This window comes from Indicator indicator, chromosome 5, assembly GCF_027791375.1.
Source record: "Indicator indicator isolate 239-I01 chromosome 5, UM_Iind_1.1, whole genome shotgun sequence".
NCBI lineage: Eukaryota > Metazoa > Chordata > Aves > Piciformes > Indicatoridae > Indicator > Indicator indicator.
The window spans coordinates 30,227,255-30,249,636 of record NC_072014.1 but is presented as its reverse complement, the minus strand read 5'-3'; the positions used below and the strand labels follow the sequence as shown (position 1 = coordinate 30,249,636).

The 22,382-nt window shown below is 42.7% G+C and overlaps 1 protein-coding gene across 8 annotated transcripts in view; it reads left to right on the top strand.

Moving 5' to 3' along the window:
* CLASP1 (cytoplasmic linker associated protein 1) overlaps positions 1–22,382 on the top strand; it is a 159,396-nt gene that overhangs the window by 36,653 nt on the left and 100,361 nt on the right. For all 8 annotated transcript variants that reach the window (XM_054381317.1, XM_054381315.1, XM_054381311.1 and 5 more), the window contains exons 6-7: positions 3,240–3,337; positions 4,501–4,568. In XM_054381317.1, coding sequence (XP_054237292.1) covers positions 3,240–3,337; positions 4,501–4,568 — 166 coding nt within the window. The remainder of the gene's footprint in view (positions 1–3,239; positions 3,338–4,500; positions 4,569–22,382) is intronic.

Sequence of the window (22,382 nt, the reverse complement as noted above, 5' to 3'; positions counted from 1 at the left end):
CTCCCCTTGCTGAAGAGGAGGACTGAATGTGAAACAGCTTTCCCTTGCTGCATGTGCCAGCACAGGAGGATAAACCTGTCACCCCAAGAAGTTTTGAAGCAAGTTCAGTGTTTAGGGTCAGTTGTAGTTCTGAGCCACAGCTGAGCAAGCTGTTACTTTTTTGGGGGACACTAAGACTAGGACTTTGACTTGTTGTGGACAGAAATTTTGGTCCTTGCATTGGTAAGCTATTGAATGAATCAGAAAGTCTGTGAGGTGACAGAAGTGTTTTTTCCCCCTGCATTGCCTCTTCCCTGTGCCTGGCACACCTTGTTATCCCCACTGCAATGGGAAACGAGACTGATCTCTTGACCTTTATCCTGGGTCTGCTGTGTCTCATCCCACTAAAGCCCGTGCCCGAAGTGATCATACATAAAGAGCAGCCCAAGTGGTTCCTCAATGAGCAGGCCTGTCCTGGGGCAGGGGCTAGCCTTGGGGTGCCCTGGGGCTGCTTCCATGCTGCTGGTGCACTCTGAGGGCTGGGAGATCTGATCCTAGGTGGATGCTGCCCTCTTTTGGTGAGAGATGGAAAAACGCAGATCCAGGTCAGGTGTGCTGGTAGCCCTTTTGTTCTGGACGTTGAAGTTGTCTTGCTGCTGCCTGTCTGGGAATGAGGGTTTTCTAGGATAGGTTGCTTTCAGCTAATGCAGCTTAAAAGTGTCTGGTATGGAAACTGTATTTGAACCAGCAACTGTTTTCTCAAAAATAGAATTAAGCATTAGAGCTTTGTTGCTGTGGCAGGTTTAAAGCAGGTATTGTTAGTAGGAGCTCCCTATCTTGTCCAGTGTGGGGTTTTCCCAGTCCTGCAAATATACCTCAGATTAACTTGACACATAAAGGCCATCCTTCCAGATCACAGTGATGTCATTTACCTGGACCTGAGCAAAGCCTTCCACACTGTCCCACACCGCATCCTGGTCTCCAAACTGGTGACACATGGGTTTCATGGGTGGACCACAAGATGGATACAGAACTGGCTTGATGGCTGCACCCAAAGAGTGGCTGTCAATGGCTCCATGTCCCAGTGGAGGCCAGTGACAAGCAGAGTCCCTCAGGGCTCAGTCCTGGGACCAGCCTTGTTCAACATCTTTGTTGGTGACATGGACAGTGGCATTGAGTGCACCCTCAGCAAGTTTGCTGATGACACCAAGCTGTGTGGTGCAGCAGACATGCTGGAGGGAAGGGATGCCATCCAGAGGGACCTTGACAGGCTGGTGGGCACAAGCCAACCTCATGAGGTGCAACAAGACCAAGTGCAGGGTCCTGCATCTGGGTCGAGGCAATCCCAAGCACAAATCCAGGCTGGGCAGGGACTGGCTGGAAAGCAGCCCTGAGGAGAGGTGGACGAGAAGCTCAACATGAGCTGTCAAGGTGCACTTGCAGCCCAGAAAGCCAACCAGAGCCTGGGCTGCATCAAGAGAAGTGTGGCCAACAGGTCAAGGGAGGTGATTCTCCCCCACTACTCTGCTCTGGTGAGACCCCACCTGGAGTACTGCATCCAGTTCTGGAGCCCCTATTACAAGAGGGATGTGGACATGCTGGAACGTGTCCAGAGAAGGGCCACCAGGATGATCAGAGGGCTGGAGCACCTCTCCGATGAGGACAGACTGAGAGAGTTGGGGCTGTTCAGTCTGGAGAAGAGAAGGCTCCGAGGTGACCTTATTGTGGCTTTTCAATATCTGAAGGGGGCTACAAGAAAGCTGGAGAGGGATGTTTTTGGTAATCAGGTAGTGGCAGGACTAGGGGGAATGGAATAAAGCTGGAAGTGGGGAGATTCAGGCTGGACGTGAGGAGAAAGTTCTTCCCCATGAGAGTGGTGAGAGCCTGGAATGGGTTGCCCAGGTAGGTGGTTGAGGCCCCATCCCTGGAGGTGTTTAAGGCCAGGCTGGATGAGGCTCTGGCCAGCCTGATCTAGTGTGAGGTGTCCCTGGCCATGGCAGGGGGGTTGGAACTGGATGATCCTTGTGGTCCCTTCCAACCCTGATTCTATGAGCCTCTATAGTTAGTTCCATGCTGCAGCTGGAAGTGACACAGTGACCGAGGGTGGCCTATGGCAGTTTGTCTTCTGTGCCCCTGTGGCTGGTACCTGGGCCCCCTGGCAGGTGGATTCACTATGTGCAGAGATGCTGGCACTGTGACCTCCCCTCTTGGCTGTCCAAGCCAGAGAGTGAGGCTGAGTTAGGGCCTAATGTATCCAGAAACTGAGGACACTGGAGTCCCCTCCTGAACTGTACTTGGAAGGCCTGCCTGGGAGTGTACAGGGCTGATGGCAGAGAGAAGCTAGAGGTTAGTGCTCAGTAAGGGCTGGCATGAGTCAAGACAGCAGTTTGAGAACTGACAGTGACCTGCTGAACAGGGAGGCTGCCTAGCATGGGCATGGAGCAAGACGAGTGTGAGTCAAGTGTTAGGGGATATTTTTTGGGCTAGGAAGCAGAGCACATGTGCCTGCCCTCTGACCTACAGGAGATTTTTATCTTGTGTCCACAAAATATCTTGTGCCTAGACCTGATGTGTGCAAGTGCTTGGGTAGATGCCAGACCATCTTCTGAGAAACAGAAGTGCACAGTTCTGTAGGTATTTCTTTAAGCAGAGCACATAGTTTGCCTTCTTTGCCTGCTGTGTCAGATGGAGGAAGGAGGTTTAGCACAGAAATGTGACATTTTAATCAGATTTGTGGCTCTTCTGTTGAGTGGAGGAAAGGATGTGTTCAGCTATTTCTTGCAAATCAGTTTGGAAGACATGCAAAATTCATGATGACTTGAGTGACTGATTACTTCTCCCTCCGTATTTCATCGACACAGAAACAAGTTTGCAATACAGCATTAAAAGTCAGTTTGTTACTATAATGTGCTACAATATCAGGTCTCCCAAATGTCTCTCTCCGTGCTTTTTTGCTTCTGGAAATGTAGCTGTTGCACACAATGGGTGGAGTTTGGTAAATGCAGCTGAGCTCCCTCTGTGTGTCCCTGTGTAGGAACCTTGTAAGTAATGTCTTGACTGCCTTTTCAATTAAATTAGACCTGCTGATGCTGCTAATACCTGAAATGCAGGGGAGCATGCTCCGCTATGAACTGTGTGGTAGATGTCTATGGTGACGACTCTTGTTGCTGAGAAATATGCAAATTCCTTTCTCTGTGGTAGAGCAGAAGTGCATGTATTATGAACAAACACGATTGATTTTTCGCATCTCTCGTCTTCAGGTTCGAGACGCAGCAATAAACAGCCTTGTTGAAATTTACAGACGCGTTGGTGAACGTGTAAGGGCTGACCTCAGTAAAAAAGGACTACCCCAATCTCGGTAAGTTGTGAATGTCCTTATGTCTTCACTGGTTGTGGACCTGCAAGATTGAACCTTTTCCTGGGACTGGTGTTTGCTGGGGTGGGGTTTTTTGTTTGTTTTGTTGTTTGGGGGTTTTGGTGGTTTTTGTTTGTTTGACTGTGGAAGTTTTTTGTTTGTTTTTTATTTCCTTTGGTATTTCTGCTCATCCTATGAGCACTTAACTCAGTTCTCACTTCGTATGGATCCTGTACCTTTGCCCAAGTATGCCACAACATCTTTGGAAAACTATGAAAATCATTGCAGATGCATTGTTAACTGATTTAAGGTTTAATGTGGTGTTTTTGCTGTGTGTTCTGTGTGTGTAAAGAGGACACTTCAGAGTAGCCTGTGTTTATGCAACATAGAAGGCTGTCATAAAGAAAAGCCTCTGTGGTCAATATCATAATTTCTAAGGCTTTATTAAAAAAACCAGACCACCCACACCCAAACCAAAGTGCTCTTCCTCTGCTTCTACTGCTTCAAGTGTGGTTAGGAAACTGCTCTGCATCTTGCTGCGACCCTCATTGCAGGATGGAGCATGGCTGGACCTGAGGATGGAATAGATGGCAGCCTGTCAAAGCACAGAGGGAGGAGGGAAGAGGTTGTTTCAGAAGTGGGGTGTTTGTGGATGGGGGCAGGACCATTGCCTCTTGCTCTGCAGTGAAAACATCTGCTGTCACTGTGGCTTAAAGTAATAAACTCTCTGGGAAGGAATAATGAGATCTGATAAGAATCTTCTGCTCCACCAGGCCTTTGACATAAATGGGAAAGAAGTGTCAGGGTCAAAGACAAATGTTGTGTGAAGTTTGTTTTTTTCAGGGGTGTTTTTTGTGGCTTTTCTGCTAATAGTTAAATAGGCCAAGTGATAATGAACTGGAAATGCATCTCTGATGAGGCATGTAACATCTTCAGTAATGCAGAGTTTTGAATTATTTCTCTTATTTCTCAGTTTTACTTATTGGCTGTTTCATGTTGTGATGTTTTTATTGGTTTTGAAGCAACTTCTCTCCATGCCAACATTTTTTTACAGTGCTCTCGATGACCACGAGTGAAACAAAACTTGTCCTCTGACATCTTAAATTAGAAGATCCCTGAAAAACAAGTTCAGCTGTTCATTGTGTATTTCTTTAACTTTCACACAGGTTGAATGTAATTTTTACAAAATTCGACGAGGTCCAAAAGTCTGGAAACATGATCCAGAATTCAAGTGGTGAGTAGAAGTACTTGTGTTCCTGGTGGTGGTTTTAGCAGTTTTCACTTGGATACAGAGCAAGTGTTGGGTGATTGTTCAGGAATGCACACGTAGCTTTTGCAGCAGAATTAATTGATGTTTAGCTCATCTGCTCTGTCTTTCCTCAAGTATCAGAAGAATAATGAAGTGCAAGTTGTGAGAACATAAGGTGGTGTTAGAGTTGTCCTTTTTGTTTTCCTCTTGAGTTTCATTAGTGTCATCATTAGGGAAATAGGTTATTTGTTCTCAAGTCCATGTGCATCTTTATGTTGTTCATGAGATAAGTCGAATAGTAATTTAAGAGAAGTGTTTTCAATTTAACGCCCTAAATAGCACATGAAGTGTACACAATCATGTAGCAGTGTTCCTTTTAAAGCTTACATTGTTCAGGGATTGTGTTTTTCATTTCCTGAATTTACCTGTATAGGTGGATGTGGCTTATGCTGGCAAAAAAGTGTTGTTGGTAAACAGATGTGCTTGTACTTCTTTACAAGGTGAGGAAGTAAATATTTAATCCTTTGGCAAACATTTTAGGGTTTGCACCTCTAAGTGTTCTGAAATACTAACTCAAACTGGAACAGTTACTGCTGATCCAGCTTCTTTGCTTTCCACTTGGCCTAGGCAAAGGTAAAGTTTTTGTTTAGTCAGCAGTGGAGCAGAATGCACTTGGAAAAGCTTTATTTGTACATCATTGTACTATGTAGGTGGCTGTTGTCTGGAATTCAAGGAGGCAGACTTGTGCTCTGTGGTGAGAGGTATTGCTATTTTTAAACATATGCTGTGGTGGGATGATGGCTGTGGTTGGGATTTCTGTTGGATTTATTCTCTAAGAGGAAGGGGAAGGATTTTGGGGCTTTATGTACCCTTAGCCAAATTTGAACTAAGTTTACAGAGGATTTTTCTAATCCAAATGAAGCTGATCTTAGTAGAAAATCAGGTATGTGACAAATTGATTAGAAGAGTGTTTAGTATTAAATAGGTGAGAGATACATGCAAGACCAACCTTCAGTGACAGTAAGAAACTAAAGTTACTTTATTTGCAATGTAAGTTTTAGCTGTGCAATCATTTTAACATCTAAGCATCCCAGAACAGTAACAGAGACATCACTTGCTAATCCTTGGCTTTTGAGAGGTTGCTCCAGTCTCTAGACTGAACATCTTGACACATGCTGTGATATGATTTAAGGCTTCTGGCACCACAGAAAACATGAAAAGAAGCAAGATGGGACAACGGGGATGACCTCCTTTGGGAAGACAATTCTTAGTGCCATCTCTTCCCAAGAAAGCAAACCATTTGTTTTACAGTTGCTAAGGAAAGATTCCATAAGAACTGGGGGTTTTTGTTTGTTTGGGTTTTTTTTTGGAAGTGCAATTATATGTATTAAATCTGATAGATTTAGGCTTCCTTGAGAATTATTTTTTCTTTTTAATACCCCTTCTGTCACTGGTGAATTTGAAGATTTAACTTTCTTGCATACACTGTGCCTGAGACGTTACACGTCCTGTCTTGTGTCCTTGACTCCACTGACGGGCTTTTTGTGCTTCCAGACACAAGCACTCCTGTCTGCCTTGCTCTGCTGAACCTGATCTGCTGATGGCTCACTGTCCTTGATTGCACTGTGGCTGGATGCAATCCCTAAACGTGTTTAGCATTTCTGCTCCATTGAGTCTCCTGTGTGGGCACTGAGACTAGTAAAGTAGCCTGGGAAAAAGGAAGTTGGGGAACCAGAGGAGTATTAAGGGGTCAAAGAGGACAAGGCATGGAAAGGATAGGATCTTGCCTGGCTTTGCCAGAACTTTTTAATCTTCCCTAACAATAAATGTCTGTAGTTGCATAGGTTAATGAGTTAAAAAGTAGTTCTCATTTGTGAGGCTAATAATGAGATATGAATATCTTTTTGTGTGTATTTGAGAAGAGCGTTCAGTCTCCCGTAGTGATTTGTTGTTGCTTCCTTGCCCTCGAGGCACAATACAAGTACAGCATACATGCTCACCATATTTAATGTGTCAACATCTCTGTGCAACTTTCCATTTATCTTTTTAAGGAGGTGTTAGTCGGTGGAGGTGGCTTATCTTCACCCATGGTCATGCATTTGTTATGGCCTAAAGACAAGCTATGGTTGTCAGGTTCCTTGTGTCTCTGACACCTCCTGTAGCTTTTGAACAAATGTGACACTTTCAGTGGTTGTCAGATTCACCAGGGAAGAAGATGATGGATATTGCACATCCAGATGATTTGCCTTTCTCAGGAAATAGATGCCTCAGTCCTGTGTAATCCTTTTGAATGTGGCACAGCCTACTATTGATTATCTGAGTTATCATAGAATCATAGAATCAGTCAGGGTTGGAAGGGACCACAAGGATCATCCAGTTCCAACCCCCCTGCCATGGCCAGGGACACCTCACACTAGATCAGGCTGGCCAGAGCCTCATCCAGCCTCACCTTAAACATCTTCAGGGATGGGGCCTCAACCACCTCCCTGGACAACCCATTCCAGGCTCTCACCACTCTCATGGGGAAGAACTTCTTCCTCACATCCAGCCTGAATCTCCCCACTTCCAGCTTTATTCCATTCCCCCTAGTCCTATCACTACCTGATAGCCTAAAAAGTTCCTCCCCAGCTTTCTTGTAGGCCCCCTTCAGATACTGGAAGGCCACAATAAGGTCACCTCGGAGCCTTCTCTTCTCCAGACTGAACAGCCCCAACTCTTTCAGTCTGTCCTCATAGGAGAGGTGCTCCAGCCCTCTGATCATCCTGGTGGCCCTTCTCTGGACACGTTCCAGCATGTCCACATCCCTCTTGTAATAGGGGCTCCAGAACTGGATGCAGTACTCCAGGTGGGGTCTCACCAGAGCTGAGTAGTGGGGGAGGATCACCTCCCTTGACCTGCTGGCCACACTTCTCTTGATGCAGCCCAGGCTCTGGTTGGCTTTCTGGGCTGCAAGTGCACATTGACAGCTCATGTTGAGCTTCTCGTCCACCTCTCCTCAGGGCTGTTTTCCAGCCAGTCCCTGCCCAGCCTGGATTTGTGCTTGGGATTGCCTCGACCCAGATGCAGGACCTTGCACTTGGTCTTGTTGAACCTCATGAGGTTGGCTTGTGCCCACCTCTCCAGCCTGTCCAGGTCCCTCTGGATGGATCCCTTCCCTCCAGTGTGTCTGCTGCACCACACAGCTTGGTGTCATCAGCAAACTCGCTGAGGGTGCACTCAATGCCACTCTCCATGTCACCGACAAAGATATTGAACAAGACTGGTCCCAGGACTGAGCCCTGAGGGACTCTGCTTGTCACTGGCCTCCACTGGGACATGGAGCCATTGACAGCCACTCTTTGGGTGCAGCCATCAAGCCAGTTCTGTATCCATCTTGTGGTCCACCCATGAAACCCATGTGTCACCAGTTTGGAGACCAGGATGTGGTGTGGGACAGTGTGGAATGCTTTGCTCAGGTCCAGGTAAATGACACCTGAGTTCTAGCTGTTATTAATACCACTCCTTTTAGATTGTAACTCAACTGAACAAACACACCACCAGTGCTTTAGCCTTCTTCATGTTGTATGACCTGGATCAGATGACTTCAGACAATACAGTGCAGGTGTACCTTGTCTTAAAAGCTGGTGTTAGTCCCTCTCTGTAGCTAGTATGTACTGTTTCTAGCTCTACACAGGCTACAGGAGTGTCCCAGAGGTCCTAGGAGACAGACCGACAAATGCTCATGCAACCTGCAGTCTGTAAGCCCTTGTCAGTGTAAAATGGCACTGTGCAAAGAGCAGCATCAGCTCCCTTGTGCTGGCTTTTCTGCCCTGAGCAGCTTCCTATGTCAGCTCTGTATCAGTGATAGAACAGACCTGGCTGGAAAGTAACAGGGTAAAGGGTGTCTGTTGTTTAAGGTTAATGCATGCCTCTGAAATGGAAAGGTTAGCTGAAGCTATATCATGACTTCCCAGCTCATTGGAAAAGATTACTTCTGACTGGTTTTTTTCCTGTAGTCTTATGGGTGAATATGGTGAATCTGTACTTTTCTGATGGGTAGCTCAAGCAGGTAACCCAAGAGCAAGCTGTTGGCTAAAGGCACTCATAAGTGATCTCTGGCCCAGGAGTGCTGCAGTTGTGCTCGCTACAAGACTTGAAAGTGGTTGTCAAATCTGACTCACTGTGGAATGTAGTGGTACTGGGCAGGTAGGAAGGCAACTATGACTTCTGAAATGGTGAAATACAGCAAAACAACTGCTCAGAAATGAAAACTGGTCTCTTAGCTACAAAACTGTTGGTTGGGGTAACAGTTTCTTCTACCAGCTCATTGAGGATTCAAGGAAGAGGAAGCAATTGCAGCAGCATTATTTGAGTATCAGAAGTAATTTGGAGATTAGCAAGTATGCTGTAAATTGTTAAAGATTTCTTAACTAGTGGTTCCCCAGGCACAAACACAAATCTACTAGAAAAGGTGCTTGGGGAAGGGCTTTCTGTTGTTTAGGTTTAATGCATGTCTCTGAAATGCAAAGGTTAACTGAAGCTATATCACACCTTCCCAGGTATAGAACATTTTCTGTTCTCCTGCATAAATCTAATGAATCACCTCTCATTAGATTGCAAATACAAAAATAATGTTTTACTTATCTTTCTATACTGTGGTCCATTAGTGCTGCTTCAAGTTTATCTTGACTTGCTTGATTTTTTTTTTTTTTATTTTTTTTTAGTGTGTGCACTGGGCTTTGTTTTTATCATTTAGTAATACAAGAATCAAATGTATAGTGGTATGGGGGAGGTTTGCATAGTAATCTGAGGTGTTTCATTAAGTCAGAGAGAGGTTTTGGCATGCTGAAGTAGGCTGCTTGTTGCTAGGTTACCAGCAGCCCTTATAGCTAGAATATGAAGTTAAAATCCACATTGGATTTCTCTGTGATTCTCAGTGTATCTGTTTTGGGTTTTTGGCATATAATTAGCCTCTTGAAGCAGAAATTACAGTTTTCCCCTATTTGGTCTTTCAGCAAACAAATTATTTTGTGTAACTGCTTTTGCTAATTATGCAGATGCCTTATTCCCTGGGGACAAATACATTTTTCAGCATGAAAGAGCCAATAATTGCCAGCTAGTCAGCTGCTGTCTTCATCTGGCATTATGTGATGATCTTTAGCTGGATGTGATAGAGAGAGGCCATTGTACATAAAAAGACTCCAGAAATTCATGCTGCATGGGTTTCCTTGACATTGTCTGGAAGAACCTAAACATAAAGTATACAGCTTTCCATGTATTTGAACTGAGTTTGGATTACACCTGGACTCCAAAAGACTTAATAGTCAAGTTTCAGGACAGGTTAAGAATGGATAAGTGATCCATTGAGTGATACAGCCTGATAGGAAATGGTAACTCACACCAAAGCTATTAGTAACCAAAACATTTTGGTGTGCTTTTCAGGCTCTTGGTCATTGTGGTATCATAATATGACATTCTTTGATTGAAAGATTCCTTTTTGGTTTTGTGTTGTGTTTTTTGTTTTGTTTTACATAAGTCACACTTATGCTTCTACACTGGTGTGTGCAGGAGTAACTATGATAGTGTGCCAGTATGCTACCTGTGGGTAGAGGGAGGGTTAACTTTCTTGTCTGCTGAATTTTGACCGAGGAGAGCAAGGTTTAGTGACAGTGGAGGTGGTAGTGATCTTGGGTTGCAGGGAAATCAACACAGGAGGTTTTAAAGCCAGAAGTCTGGAGCTGAGATCTCTTCCCCGTGGATATTTGCACAGGATAAGGTGAGAAAAGGATGCAGTTTCAGTAGCTGCCTGTGTGAATTACTGTTCAAAGAGTAAGCAGGTTAATGAAAACAATGCTAAAATAGCAGATGTGATAATTCCAGTTACTGAAACCTGTGCAGAAAGTGTTGCTGTGTTTCTCTTCCAGAAGTAGAAACACTTCTGTATTTGAAATACTGCTTAAGGTAAATATGATATTTGCTGAATGGATTCTGTTCGTGGACAACTTGGAGACAATTAGATGGAAACTAGACCTATTCTAGAATTCTGTATTTTGCTGGTAATAAATCTGAGAGACTGAATTCTATTTTGATACTTATTCTGTGGAGAAAAAAATCACCTGTGTTTGCCAAGAATTGCCATGCATCTGTAGGTGGAATATTTTTTGCTTGTCAACACACATCCAAGCAGCAGAAATACAGACTGGAAGGAGTATCTGTGAGATAACACAGGTTTTGAACCAACACATGCTGCACTATGCTTTTCTTTACTCACGCTTTGTGAATTTAATTTCCACAATGTCTTATTCTCAAATTTTTGAGTTGGAATAGAAAATGAAATAGAAAAATTGTTTCATGGAGCATTCTTGTGGCATAAAAGGAAGGAAATGTCCCTTTACCTGCATCAGGGCTGGGAAAGCATTAATGTCTGAGTGATGTTTAAGTGACTACTATTAACTGATAGTACATTCTTGTGGAAGGTGGACAAGGTGAGCTCTGCTCCCTTTCTGTTACACAACTTTGTAGGTAAGCACATTAGTGCCTCCTGGAATTTCAAGTCTCAAATTTAGAAGGAAGGGATGTGAGCAAGCAGGCACAGGAGGACACTTGGCTTTCAGCTGAGTGCTGAGCAGGCTTTTATTTTGGAGGAGAGGTGGCAATCGTCTGCTAGGTCACACAGGGAAGTCGTTTAGGAGGGTGGGGAGTTTGCTGGTGGGTAAATTGCTGAGAGGCATGTATTGTAGGGCTGCTCCCGGAGTACAGTGCTCTTACCCAGCATCTCATAGGCACTGTGGATAATGACTACAGGGAAAGGTAGGTGCTAATGAATGTGCCACAAGGATCGGTGGGTTTATTTGTTAATGTCTGAATGTTTGCCTGTTGTATTTCTTTTCAATGGTGTGAAGAGACTGAAGGAATCTTTCAGTAAAAATGGAATGTTAATAAATAGCCTGTAAGCATCTGTAGGCTGGTGGCATTAAGCTCAATTTAAGCTTCTATAAAATATGATAAATTATTTGTCAGAGTGAAGGAAGAGGATGTGTATGTAAGGTAACAGAATAGGTTGTGACAGGTGAAGAACAGGTATTTTCAGATACCTTTCCTTGTCTGTGATGTTTTTGAGTGGTGACTGAGGCTTTAATTTCTGAGCCGTTTCCTTTTGCAGCATCAGTTGGTAAGATTTAAATTGGTTATAAGGACTTCCCAATTTATGTTGCATGACAGTTCCAAGACCTGCCAAATGGAGACGTCGCAGGCTTTTATGTATTTCTGAGTTTTAACTGCATTTCTGTAACAGAAAAGAGATCTGTGGAAGTCAGAGAGACTGGGGGAGAAGTAGTTTACAAGATTGAAGCATGTATTGCATTTGTTATTGGTACATCAAAGACTGTGCCTTTCATTTTAACTTTCAGAGGAATTATTTCTGTAAGCCATCTTTGCAAAAGCTGCATCTCTTTTTCTTCCCTGTTTTCTCTCTCTTCAGCGTACTTGTGCTGTTGAAATCCTTATTATACCGTGGATGTGGTAGACTAAATTTAGAAAGTCTGAGATTGTCAATAACTGAGTTTTATGGTTTTGTATTGACGCTTCCCGTCTCAAGGTGCAAGTTAATTGGCAGCTCTCTTCATCGTGGGTTGGAAGGTGGAAATCACCTGGGCAAACTGAATGCTGTGGAATTGATACTACGTGTGACAGTATGCTATTTTTATGGGCAGTTCTTCATTTTAGGGGCTTGGGTCCTTTTGGAATGCTCTGGCTTCACAATACTCTTCCACGGCAATTATTCCATGTGTTTTCGGAGGAGATGGGATACGTGTGTGATGTTACATGTGAATAGACAGTAAAAGCCTCCCAACTCCAGGAACAAAACACCAAAAACTGCTTAGGCTGGTTTTCCTTCTCACTGTGCATTGCATCATGTATCACTTGACAGTGTCATTGTTTACAGCTGAGACCTTTTCACTCTGTGTCCTCCTGTCCAGGTCAGAAGAGGCTTTGAGAATAATCTCTTATTTTTCTAAAGTTGGAATTTGTGTTGAATAATTCATGTACTTAACTGCTTACTAAAGAAAACAAGCACATATTAGTTGTTGTTAATGAAGCATGATGATTTCATCATGCTAGTGACTTCTCAGCTTAGAAAGATCAGCTAGTGGAACGAAGAGCCTGGGGCCATAGTCCAACTGGTCTTATCTGGAAATGTCTGACCTCCAAGCCACTATCACTTGACAACTGTGGTAGTAGCAAATATCAGAAGGAAAATAAGTGGCTAGTGCTATTGTGTCTTCTGCATTGAATCCAAAGTATTTTGACCTTGCCCCTAGGATTCCTTTGCAAAGAAGCGAGAAGACTGGAGTTACGTTGTATGTGCCTCATTGTTTCCCAAATCTCTGAGGCTTGTATGGAAAAGTTTTGTTGTAACCAAGCAGAACCACTCTACTGCTGCATTCCATAGTATTTCCAACAGAAGTGCATAACATGTAAGCTAAAGGAGTAGGCAGGTGACATGATGCTGTTCAGTGTGGATCTCAGGAATAAAAGGTAAACATGCACAGTTCTGATGGAGTTAAATGCATGAATATTCTGCACTTCTGCAGCTGAGTTTCTTTATGTGGGGTCGTCTTGTTCTCATCTTCCCCTTTGATAAAGGTACCATTTATGGTACCATCATGTGAGTGACCTCAAAAGTTGTCTTTGAGAACACGTACAACTTGGAACATGTTGTGAAGATGTCAGTTCAGTCCAGAAAAGATGCTACACCATTCCTGTGGGGAAACCACAGTACCATCTGGTAAAGCTGCATTTCAGTAATGCTTAGTAGTGTTGCTGTTGTCTCTGCTGTGGTCTTTTCCTCCAGTTTCTGTCATGTCTTTCAGTGTCAGGTTGGTTTAATCTGTAAACAAAGCCGAAAATATGTGGTGGTCACTGTCTTTAAAATCTTTGGACTAGTATCTGGTATCTTGTGCTGCTTTGCCCAGCTGGGTCTCCTTTGTAGATCTTTTGTCAGAAAGCGTTTAGAGGTCAAGGCTGGAGCAACATTAACTCCAGTGACTTTTTCATATAAAAGGACTAACTCCAAATGTCATGTTTCTGGTAAGTTAGCTTTGTCATTTGTGGTACACAACATCTTCCAGGGCAAATTTATCATTAGGATGGCTCATAGACATGTCTGCACATGATCATTGTGAGTGTAGCAGTGATTTTTAAGTCAAGCTTTTAATTCCCAACAATTTTTCTGAGAGATGGGAGTACAAACTACTCAAATATCTGGACTGGCACACAAAGGGCAACCTGGTGTGAGTGAAAAGCATCCCATAGTTGTATATTCTGGAGATTCATGAAGGTTGTTTGGGTTGTGTTCATGTATTTCACACGCTGGCTTCAACACTTGATGGGGAAGCACAGTAAAGTACCTCAGTGAGCACAACTGAAGGTATCCCATTACTATGGAAAGAATTACAAAAGCGTTCTTGATGTAGGAGGCTTTGCCTGAGGCTCACAAATGGTTCAGTCTCCACACAAAATAGTGAGAGAGTGTAGTTCTTCCTTCCCCCTATTTGTAAGTTAGTTGGGTGCTGGGTTCTTGAGACTAGTCTCCTGATGCTTTTTATAAGTGAATGCTGTGGGCTGTTTTTATATAGAATCACTGTCCCAGTTAAAATTAAATTGCTGTCTTTAGTAGTCAGCTGCAGCAATGGCCAAAGACTGCATGTAGGAGAGAGAATTTCTTCACCTCTGGTGGAACACTTTGAATTCTTGTGCAGCTGCTCTCATTGATTTGATACTTGTTTTCAGGTTGAGCATGTTTCAAATGAACGGAGTTTAGCTGCTGTAATTAGCAGCCTCTGAGGACAGCAGTCACTTTAAGGTAATTGGTGAACTACAGGAAAGGCTTTTAGGGGCACTAAAATACATGAGATGTGTTTTTCTCTTGATGGTGGTAAAGAGTATCTCTGCCTTGGAAGAACAGTATATGTGTAGTTTAACCACACTAGCTGCAGCTTCCATAACCATAAGATTTTATTCAGGTGTCTAGACTGAAGAGCACTTGGTTAAATCTAAGAGCAAATGCTTGCCTTCTTGAAGGTCTTCTCCTATCTAGGCACTTTTCACATTCAGATCATTAACCTCAAGCTGGACAAAATTAGACTGCTAAATCCATTTCTGAGGGAGATACACTAATACAGACGGTGTGTCCAGTTTTAACATACAGTAGTAGAACAACAACTGCAGTCACAGCCATGCGAGGTGGGGGTGTGAAAAGGGGACAAGTGCTGATTTGTTACTGCAGTGGGAAGTACAGTTAATGCACTGTCCCTGCTTGGCTCTGGTCTGGTATTACATCGCCTTCCTTCTTCATTATGTTTGGCTGAAGTATTTTGTTTGTAGCTCAGATACAGTGATGTGAAATAGAACAAAACCAAGCTGTAATATGTAAAAGTGTCCTATTTCTGTAGTATTAAGACAGCAAATACTGTATGACTGGGTTTCTTCTGCATGCTGTAGGAATTAATTCTGCCCTGCTGCGCTCTCAAAGGAATCCTTTTGTTGCATTGTGCAAAGCAGTTTGAGTCTCTTTCTTGTTTATTCCCCTGAAGCCCAAAACTGCAGACATCCCTGAATATTCCTGGCTTGGTTTACACCCTGTGTGCCCTGCAGGAAGCTTGCTGTAGCCAAATCTTCGTAAGGAGAGCTGCTAACGGCTGCTGCTTTGCAGTTGGCCTTCGGAGTCAAGCCAGGTGAATTTTTAGCGCAAACAATGCGCTACAGAGGGAGAAAGAAATACCTTCACTCACTGCAGTGTCACCTCAACTGCTTTCCTCAAGAATGGCAAACCTATAGCAACTATATTTTTAGTCCTGTGCCTTTTCCTGTGGCAGACCTGGCCTGCTTGCTTTCAGAGTTTGTCAGGGCACTGTGAAAGTCCTTTAGATGCTTGATACGGAAGCTTCTGCTACTAGATGCAGATGCTAATGTCCAATAAATATAAAACATACCTGGTTTGCACTGGCAACCAGGATTTGGGTTTCATAGAGAGTTTTGGATGCTTATATGCAGAAGTAGGAAAGATAAATGTATAGTATTATCTTTTTATTTTTAAGGCCTAAATCTGCTCCCCTTGAGATGTTAATGAACTCTTTCTAATGATTCCAATAAGAAATGAGCAGGGTCCTTTGTAAACTGTTATTTAACTATGTTGTAAAAGCCCTGTTCTGGGTCATTGCTCTTAGTCTTTCAGAGGGAAGGGGGAGGGAATAGAAATTTGATGTCTGAAACAGTGTTAGCACTGCTTCCCCAACTTTTTTCTGTATACAGTTGGCATTGGTTCTTACAGTGTTGGTGCTGCCTCCACCCCCACGTTCACTTTGGGTGTGGTATGGGTGGAGAAAGGATGTGTGCATCATTAAGAAATGATGCATGTCTTCCACTTACATCTCTCCTGAGTAATGGGTCTCCTATCTACTGAAGCTTTGGCTCATAATGAGACTTGACATTTCTAATTAGGTCTGCTTTATGAAGAATAGGTCTAACTTCGTTCTTGATCATTGGTATTTCTCCCTCTGACTCCCACCCCCCTAGCTTTTGCCTTGTGAGCATGAGGGAGCAGGGGCAGTCCTGTAGCCAGCCCTGGAGAGGCAGGGCTGGACGTGCTTCTTTCCTGCTGCAGCTCTGCCAGTGCACTTCAGCTCTGATTTACACTCCTGCTGTTTGAGCTCTGTGCTGAGCAGGAGCTGAATCTGCAGAGATTTCTAATCACACAGAGCTTCTGTGATGTGGAGAGACAATCACGCTCCTTTTCACGGGAGACTTAAATAAGATCTGATCCCAAGCTTCCACAGGCAAAATGTTTATGCACCAGCTCCCTGAAATTTGTTCTGTCCCTTCCTCCTTAAGAAGCTCCATATTTGTTTCTAGTGCTTTCCTCAGACATGTTTTTGTTTGTTGTGTGCTTTTTCTTTTGTGATGTGCTGGATCTTGGCTCACCACAGTGGGCTTTCTCCAAGCATCTGGGGCTGGGCTGGGTCTTGTGCATATACATTATGCTCCTTGCTTGCTGCTCACTTTCATTTTGCTTCCTGAAGCCTATTTATTATCATGGGCCCTAAATCGGCCTTGTTCCCTATATTTGTTCAAACTGTTTGATGTTCACAGCAGTGTGGTATAAGCATCTCTATGCACTCTGTTGCCTGAGAGTGTGGGAGATGCTGAGGAGTTTTGTGACAGGTGGATTGTTGAGGTAAACATGAAACCTTTATTTTATGTAGCTAAACAGCATTAAAAGTAGGATTGAAAACTTAGCATTTTGTTTGAAACTTGTGGTGGGGAAAGATGACTGCTTGACAACTGTGAGGAGCAATTTCTTTGGTATAAACCAGACTAGGAGCCATATCAGCTACAGCAGGATATTTCCTTCTGGGCCTCCAGTGTGTGCACGAAGAAATGGTTTGATCCTTTCCACCAGCTTCCTTCTGGGAAGGCTGGATTATGGAGCTCTCTAAACCAGTATATTTTATATGTGCTAGAAAATGCTCCGTGTTACCTGTTTGAAGTGAAGAATATGCCTGAGCCAGATTTGATAGTGCCCTGCACCCTTGGCCACTGATGACACTACCAGCCATTTCTGAAAGCAGGCAATCTCTGCTTCTTTATGGCACAGAAGCGATTTCTGTTAAAAAAAACAACCAACCAACCACATGGTACAAACAGTGATAAAATACTGTGAGCAACTCATCTTTTAATTTTGGAACTTAAGTCTCGATAATTTTGTTCTGTACCTGTAATGCACAGATCATTAATTCCAGAAAACCTCTGAATCAGAAATAAGACCATTTCCAGCAAATGGTACTCAGTGGGTTTTGTGCAAGCTCCAGTAGTTCATGTACTACAGGGACTGAGGGAACAGCCCTATGCTTAGTTTTCCATGAGCAGATATTTTGTTTTCTCTTTGAGGATGGTGAATGAAACACTGGAGCAAGTTGCCCTGAGCAATACAACTTTGTTAGTGTAACAGTGTGAGAGCTGAAATCCCCCCACACCAACAATAACTAGGCTAGCTCAGTCTGGAAGCAAATGAAAGCTGTATTTACAAGCAAATCTACAATCTATGATGAAATGCAATGAATACGTACAAATATACACTATTCACAACATTTAGAAATATGTACAATCAACAGAAAAGCACAACCAAGCCCCCTTTGCTTCCCCCAAGGGGCCTCCCCCCCAACCAGAAGGAATCCCCCACAGACCCCCCCTGCAGAAGGCAGAGAGTCAGGAAGCAGAGAGGTTGTTAGACTTAGCTTGTCAAGGTCAGTGTGTTATCTTCAGCCAGAAAAGAAGCAGCAGACAGACAGAAGCCCAGCAAGCAAACTCAGAACTGCCCAAACTCAACAACCTTGTTTTGAGTAGAGATTCTTAAACATTTCTCTCTCTCCAATGGAAGTGTTTAGAATAGTCATTATTTTGCTTTCTTACACCCAATAGTGATTTATTTACATTCTTTTACTTTCTCTGCTTAAATTAAAAAGACAGTCTTAAAACCATCACAGCCTGGCTTTTGAAAGGAGGTTGAATCACTTGATGTCCAGAGGTGCCTTCCAACCTACATTGCTGATATTTTTTCTTTATAGGAGGCAATAGTTATCCAAGATCTCCAAAGTCATCGGTTTTATGTGGGTTTTGCTTAGTACTGTCTTAGCTATGTATATTAGTAAGCTAATGCCAAAGATTGCCTGTGTCATTTGAAATAATGTTTGCTACTGAGCACTTGAGTGGTAACAGTGCTAAAGGCAGAAGAAAATGTGACCTTAGTTAACAACACAACCCAACGTCAGCATGAAATGCCTGCAAGCAACGACAGAGGCGCCTCTGTAAACGACAGCGTGTGTGATTTAATGTACATCCTCTGCTGATCTGGTGTTGTACTGGAATTGGTGAGAATACTTTGTTCTTGCTTTATTGGTGTGTCATCAGTGTGGCTGTCGAGTTGCACATGAGCAACGTGGAGGAATTAAGATGCAGATTATTCTTGGATTTTAATATTAAGATCATAAAGCTTGATATTAAATGTGGATGTTTTTCTGAAGTACAGCTTGCTGCAAGTTAGTAGGTGAGGCTATTTTGTGCCATTTAATCTTCATGCCATTCTTGAAAATACTCCTTATAGAAGACTTCTGAACCTTTACTTGTAATGGTGAGCTTTATTTTGCTGATTGAGCTCTGTATTCCAGTTCTCCATAGAGAAAAACAAAATGTTTTGAAGTTGTCGTGTTTGAAGTTTTTTTACCCTCTTCCCTCATAATATTTGCAAAAGGTAGATAAGTAAGCCTGGTTTAAATGTTTTCTAACTGATTAAGATGCCAACAAACCCACCCATGTTTTATGCAGTAATTATCAGTGGTTCTTAGTGGGAGAGAGCTTCCAGATGCTAACAGGAATTAGTAGGATTCTAGTTCTAATATTTAAAAACTAAATGCAAAACTGCTATACACCAAAAAGGGAACAGAAGTTCTCTGGCCCATCTCCTCTCTTCTCCTTTTCAGTGAAGGCTTCGTTAGTTCAGTCTCAAGGTTGTGAAGTGGAGGGAGTGCAATAGCAGGGACCCATGAAGGTTTCCATGGGAAACAGTTCAAAATGATCCTGACTGGAACACTGACTTCTTATGAATGCTAATATGTAAAGGTGGTATTGAAATTCACATTTCCCAGCTAAAAGACCTGATCTTTCTTGCTTTCAGTCTCTGGAGTGATGCTGAAGGTGAATATGTTGTTGTCTGTCACATGCTGTGCTTCACATGTGCCAATTCCTCTGTTTGCTAATTCTTATTTAAGTAAAGGCAAGCACAGATGGTTAATAAAGAGAACGAGATGGTTTGCCAGCATGGTAGTGTTTGCAGGAGTGAGACTTGGACAGGCTTGAGGCTGTTCTGTTGTCATTACTTTTAATTTAAAATGTTAATTTAGAAAGTTTTGTCCCCTTTCTTAAAGAGATTCACTTTAGGGTTTTTCTATTCTAGCAAGGTGCTTGTTGACCTTTCAGTCATTTATTGTTAACGAGCCATTCTTGTTGGGTGTGGAGCATAAACAAGAATGGGACATGCAGAGAGAAGTTCAAATGCAGGACATACCTTAATTTCATAAGAGATTTACAGATTACTCTCTCTATAGTGGCTGGAGGCAAAGGTCTCATTATCCCTTCACAGACTCTTTCCTTCAAACTAAACAATGCCAGGAAGAGACCCTCACCACAGGGGTGGCATAAGTGTAGTTTAATCTTTTTAGCTCAATTGAGTTATCTTAGCTGAACTGCAAGTCCCCCTTGGTTGCTGGTTAATATGCAGGGTAATGGTTCAAAGTTTGCTTTCTTGGCTGGCTTGGAGACCCTAAGCATGGATTTGGTATTTGGCAACATCTGGGGAACTGGTGGGCTGTGCACAATATCCAGTGACCTGTGATGCTCCTGGTCACTGATGGCTTCAGGCTGCCACAGCAGTACAAATAGTAAATAGCCATTCTGTATCAAATGATAATTATTGCTACTTGGAAATAAGTAAGTGCTCTCTAATGGAGGTGAGATTCTGGTGGCTCAAATGACCGAAGTGATTGATTTGTGAGACTCAAATAAACCAAGCCAGTACTGCTCTCATGTTCTGGGAGGCCCCCAGATTTTTTTTTGTCTCCAAATAGACTGATAGATGGTAAAGCAGTTGGCCACATTTGAAGAACAATTATCTCAAGACAGAAGTCTCTTTCTTCTGGGATGCCTGCATGTATACAGGACCTCAGTGCTCATGCTTCTGAAAGGAACAAAGTGGTCCAGCAGACCCCTCAGGTTATAACTGTTACTTGCCATCTCCAGAAATGTTGAAGGTTTGCTTACACATTGAGCATATAGTTTGTATTTAGAGATTTGACAGGGCATTGTTTTCCCACACATTTTATTCTGATGCCTTCTGAATCTTGGCTGTTTCTGGAGGCAGGGTGCTAGTAACTGCTAGCTTGCTCACCATGTTTGGTTTGCAGTAACAGCTGTTGACAGATGGCCTTGCCCCATGAGTGCACCTTGTTATTTTTGGCTAAACGAGGTACCAGCAGCTTGTACTGCATGATAGGAAGTACTAAATGGGATGGAGAAAGATTTATGTGGCTTTTTCTTCTACAACCCAGCCTGCTGACATCTTCTGATATGTTCCTACTGATACACTTTTCCATTTTCCTTCAGTTCATATCTTTATAAACTGTAGTCAATTGTTCATACTATTTTTTTTTTTTTTTTTTTGGTACTAGTTCTTCATACTGATGCTTCAGAAAGCCTAAGCAATGCCTGGAAACAGCTGCTAATAATAGAAACTTGCTAATTTGGTACTTGTATCTGCCTCCACTTTCACACCTCCCCTGTGCCATTACCACTTCCATACCTGATAGGGTTTGAGTCATGGAGTTTGTGAGCATTTTTTCAATGTGCCAACAGATAGTAGTCCTGCCTGTCAAAGTGAGTAACTAACACTTACCAACATGTAGCATCACACTGACATGGTCACTTCTGCTTCTGGTTTGTCAAAATGTAAAGCAAATACGTAAATAACAGTCTGGAATCTGACTGTTGCTCCTAAGCAATGTTAAAATTTAAAAATAAATTCCTTCTTAAACTCCTTGTACTTGGTGAATGAGTAAACGGAAACATTGAGTCTGGTCTCAAACAGCTTTTACAACTGGTTGAAGTTGCCTGTGCTTTGGGACAGATGTACTTGCAGGGCTGTGAGTCACTGTGAAAACCCAGATGGCTAAGTCCAGAAGTTGAAGATTCAGAAATGAAACTCTCAAAGCCGGTAACTAGTTTTTGTAATTTGAAGTTCAGTTTCAGTGTCTCTTTCAGCTAGTAGAAAGAATGTCTCCTTGTCATCTGGATTCTTGACATTGCTACACCCAGTAGTAGAAATAATTAATACAAGGTACCCAATATATAGATATACACACACACGTGTGTGTAACACCAGTGTATAGCTTTGCACATCCCCATGAGAGGCTATTGTAAAATGGTGCTGTACAAGAACTATTACTTTCTTAGATTTTACTCTGTAAAACACACTTCAAACAACCCCAATGGCTCTCTTTTTTTAATTACCCCAACTCATCTACTCCTTTTGGATATGTGTAAAAGGAGCAGTCATATTTCAAAAGGTCTTTCCTATTAACTTTTCAGTATTAATGCTAGAAAGCAAACTTAAGTCATTTTAGTCTTGATGCATCCTTATAATGTACCTCTGACTCAAGGCATGGTTCCAAATCTGAAATAAAACGTGTTTAAGATCAAGTACTTCAAGTCTTTGGTGTGTTTTTTCTCTTCTGTTCCTGTCCTGGAATGTAAATCCTGGGTGGGTCTAGACACCTTACATGGCATGAGATACAAAGTGCCTTCAATAACCTTGAAGTTAGGCTTGCTTTTTATTTTTATTTTTTGTTTTTCCATGCAGTATGTGAGTGTATTGCAGAGCATCATGTATTTGAGTGGGAACTTGCAGGGGGTTCACTGGATGGGCTCAGCTTTCTGAAGGAAATAATCCATTTTGCCTCTTGTGAAACAGATGTGCCCTTCTGCATCTCCTCTGCTCTGTCATACCTTTTCTCCTGTGTAAGTGTGTGAAGAGAACAACAAAATAATCTAAATATACTCAGTAAAAATGGGGCTATAGAAAGTGATGCAAACCTTATTTTAATTTGCTGAACAAATTCAAAAGAAGCCTGCTCAGGATTAAAGTAATCTGTTAGTCTCCATCTCCAAAACTTTACTGAGGCAATGTACATCAAAGTTCATATTAATTTCTCT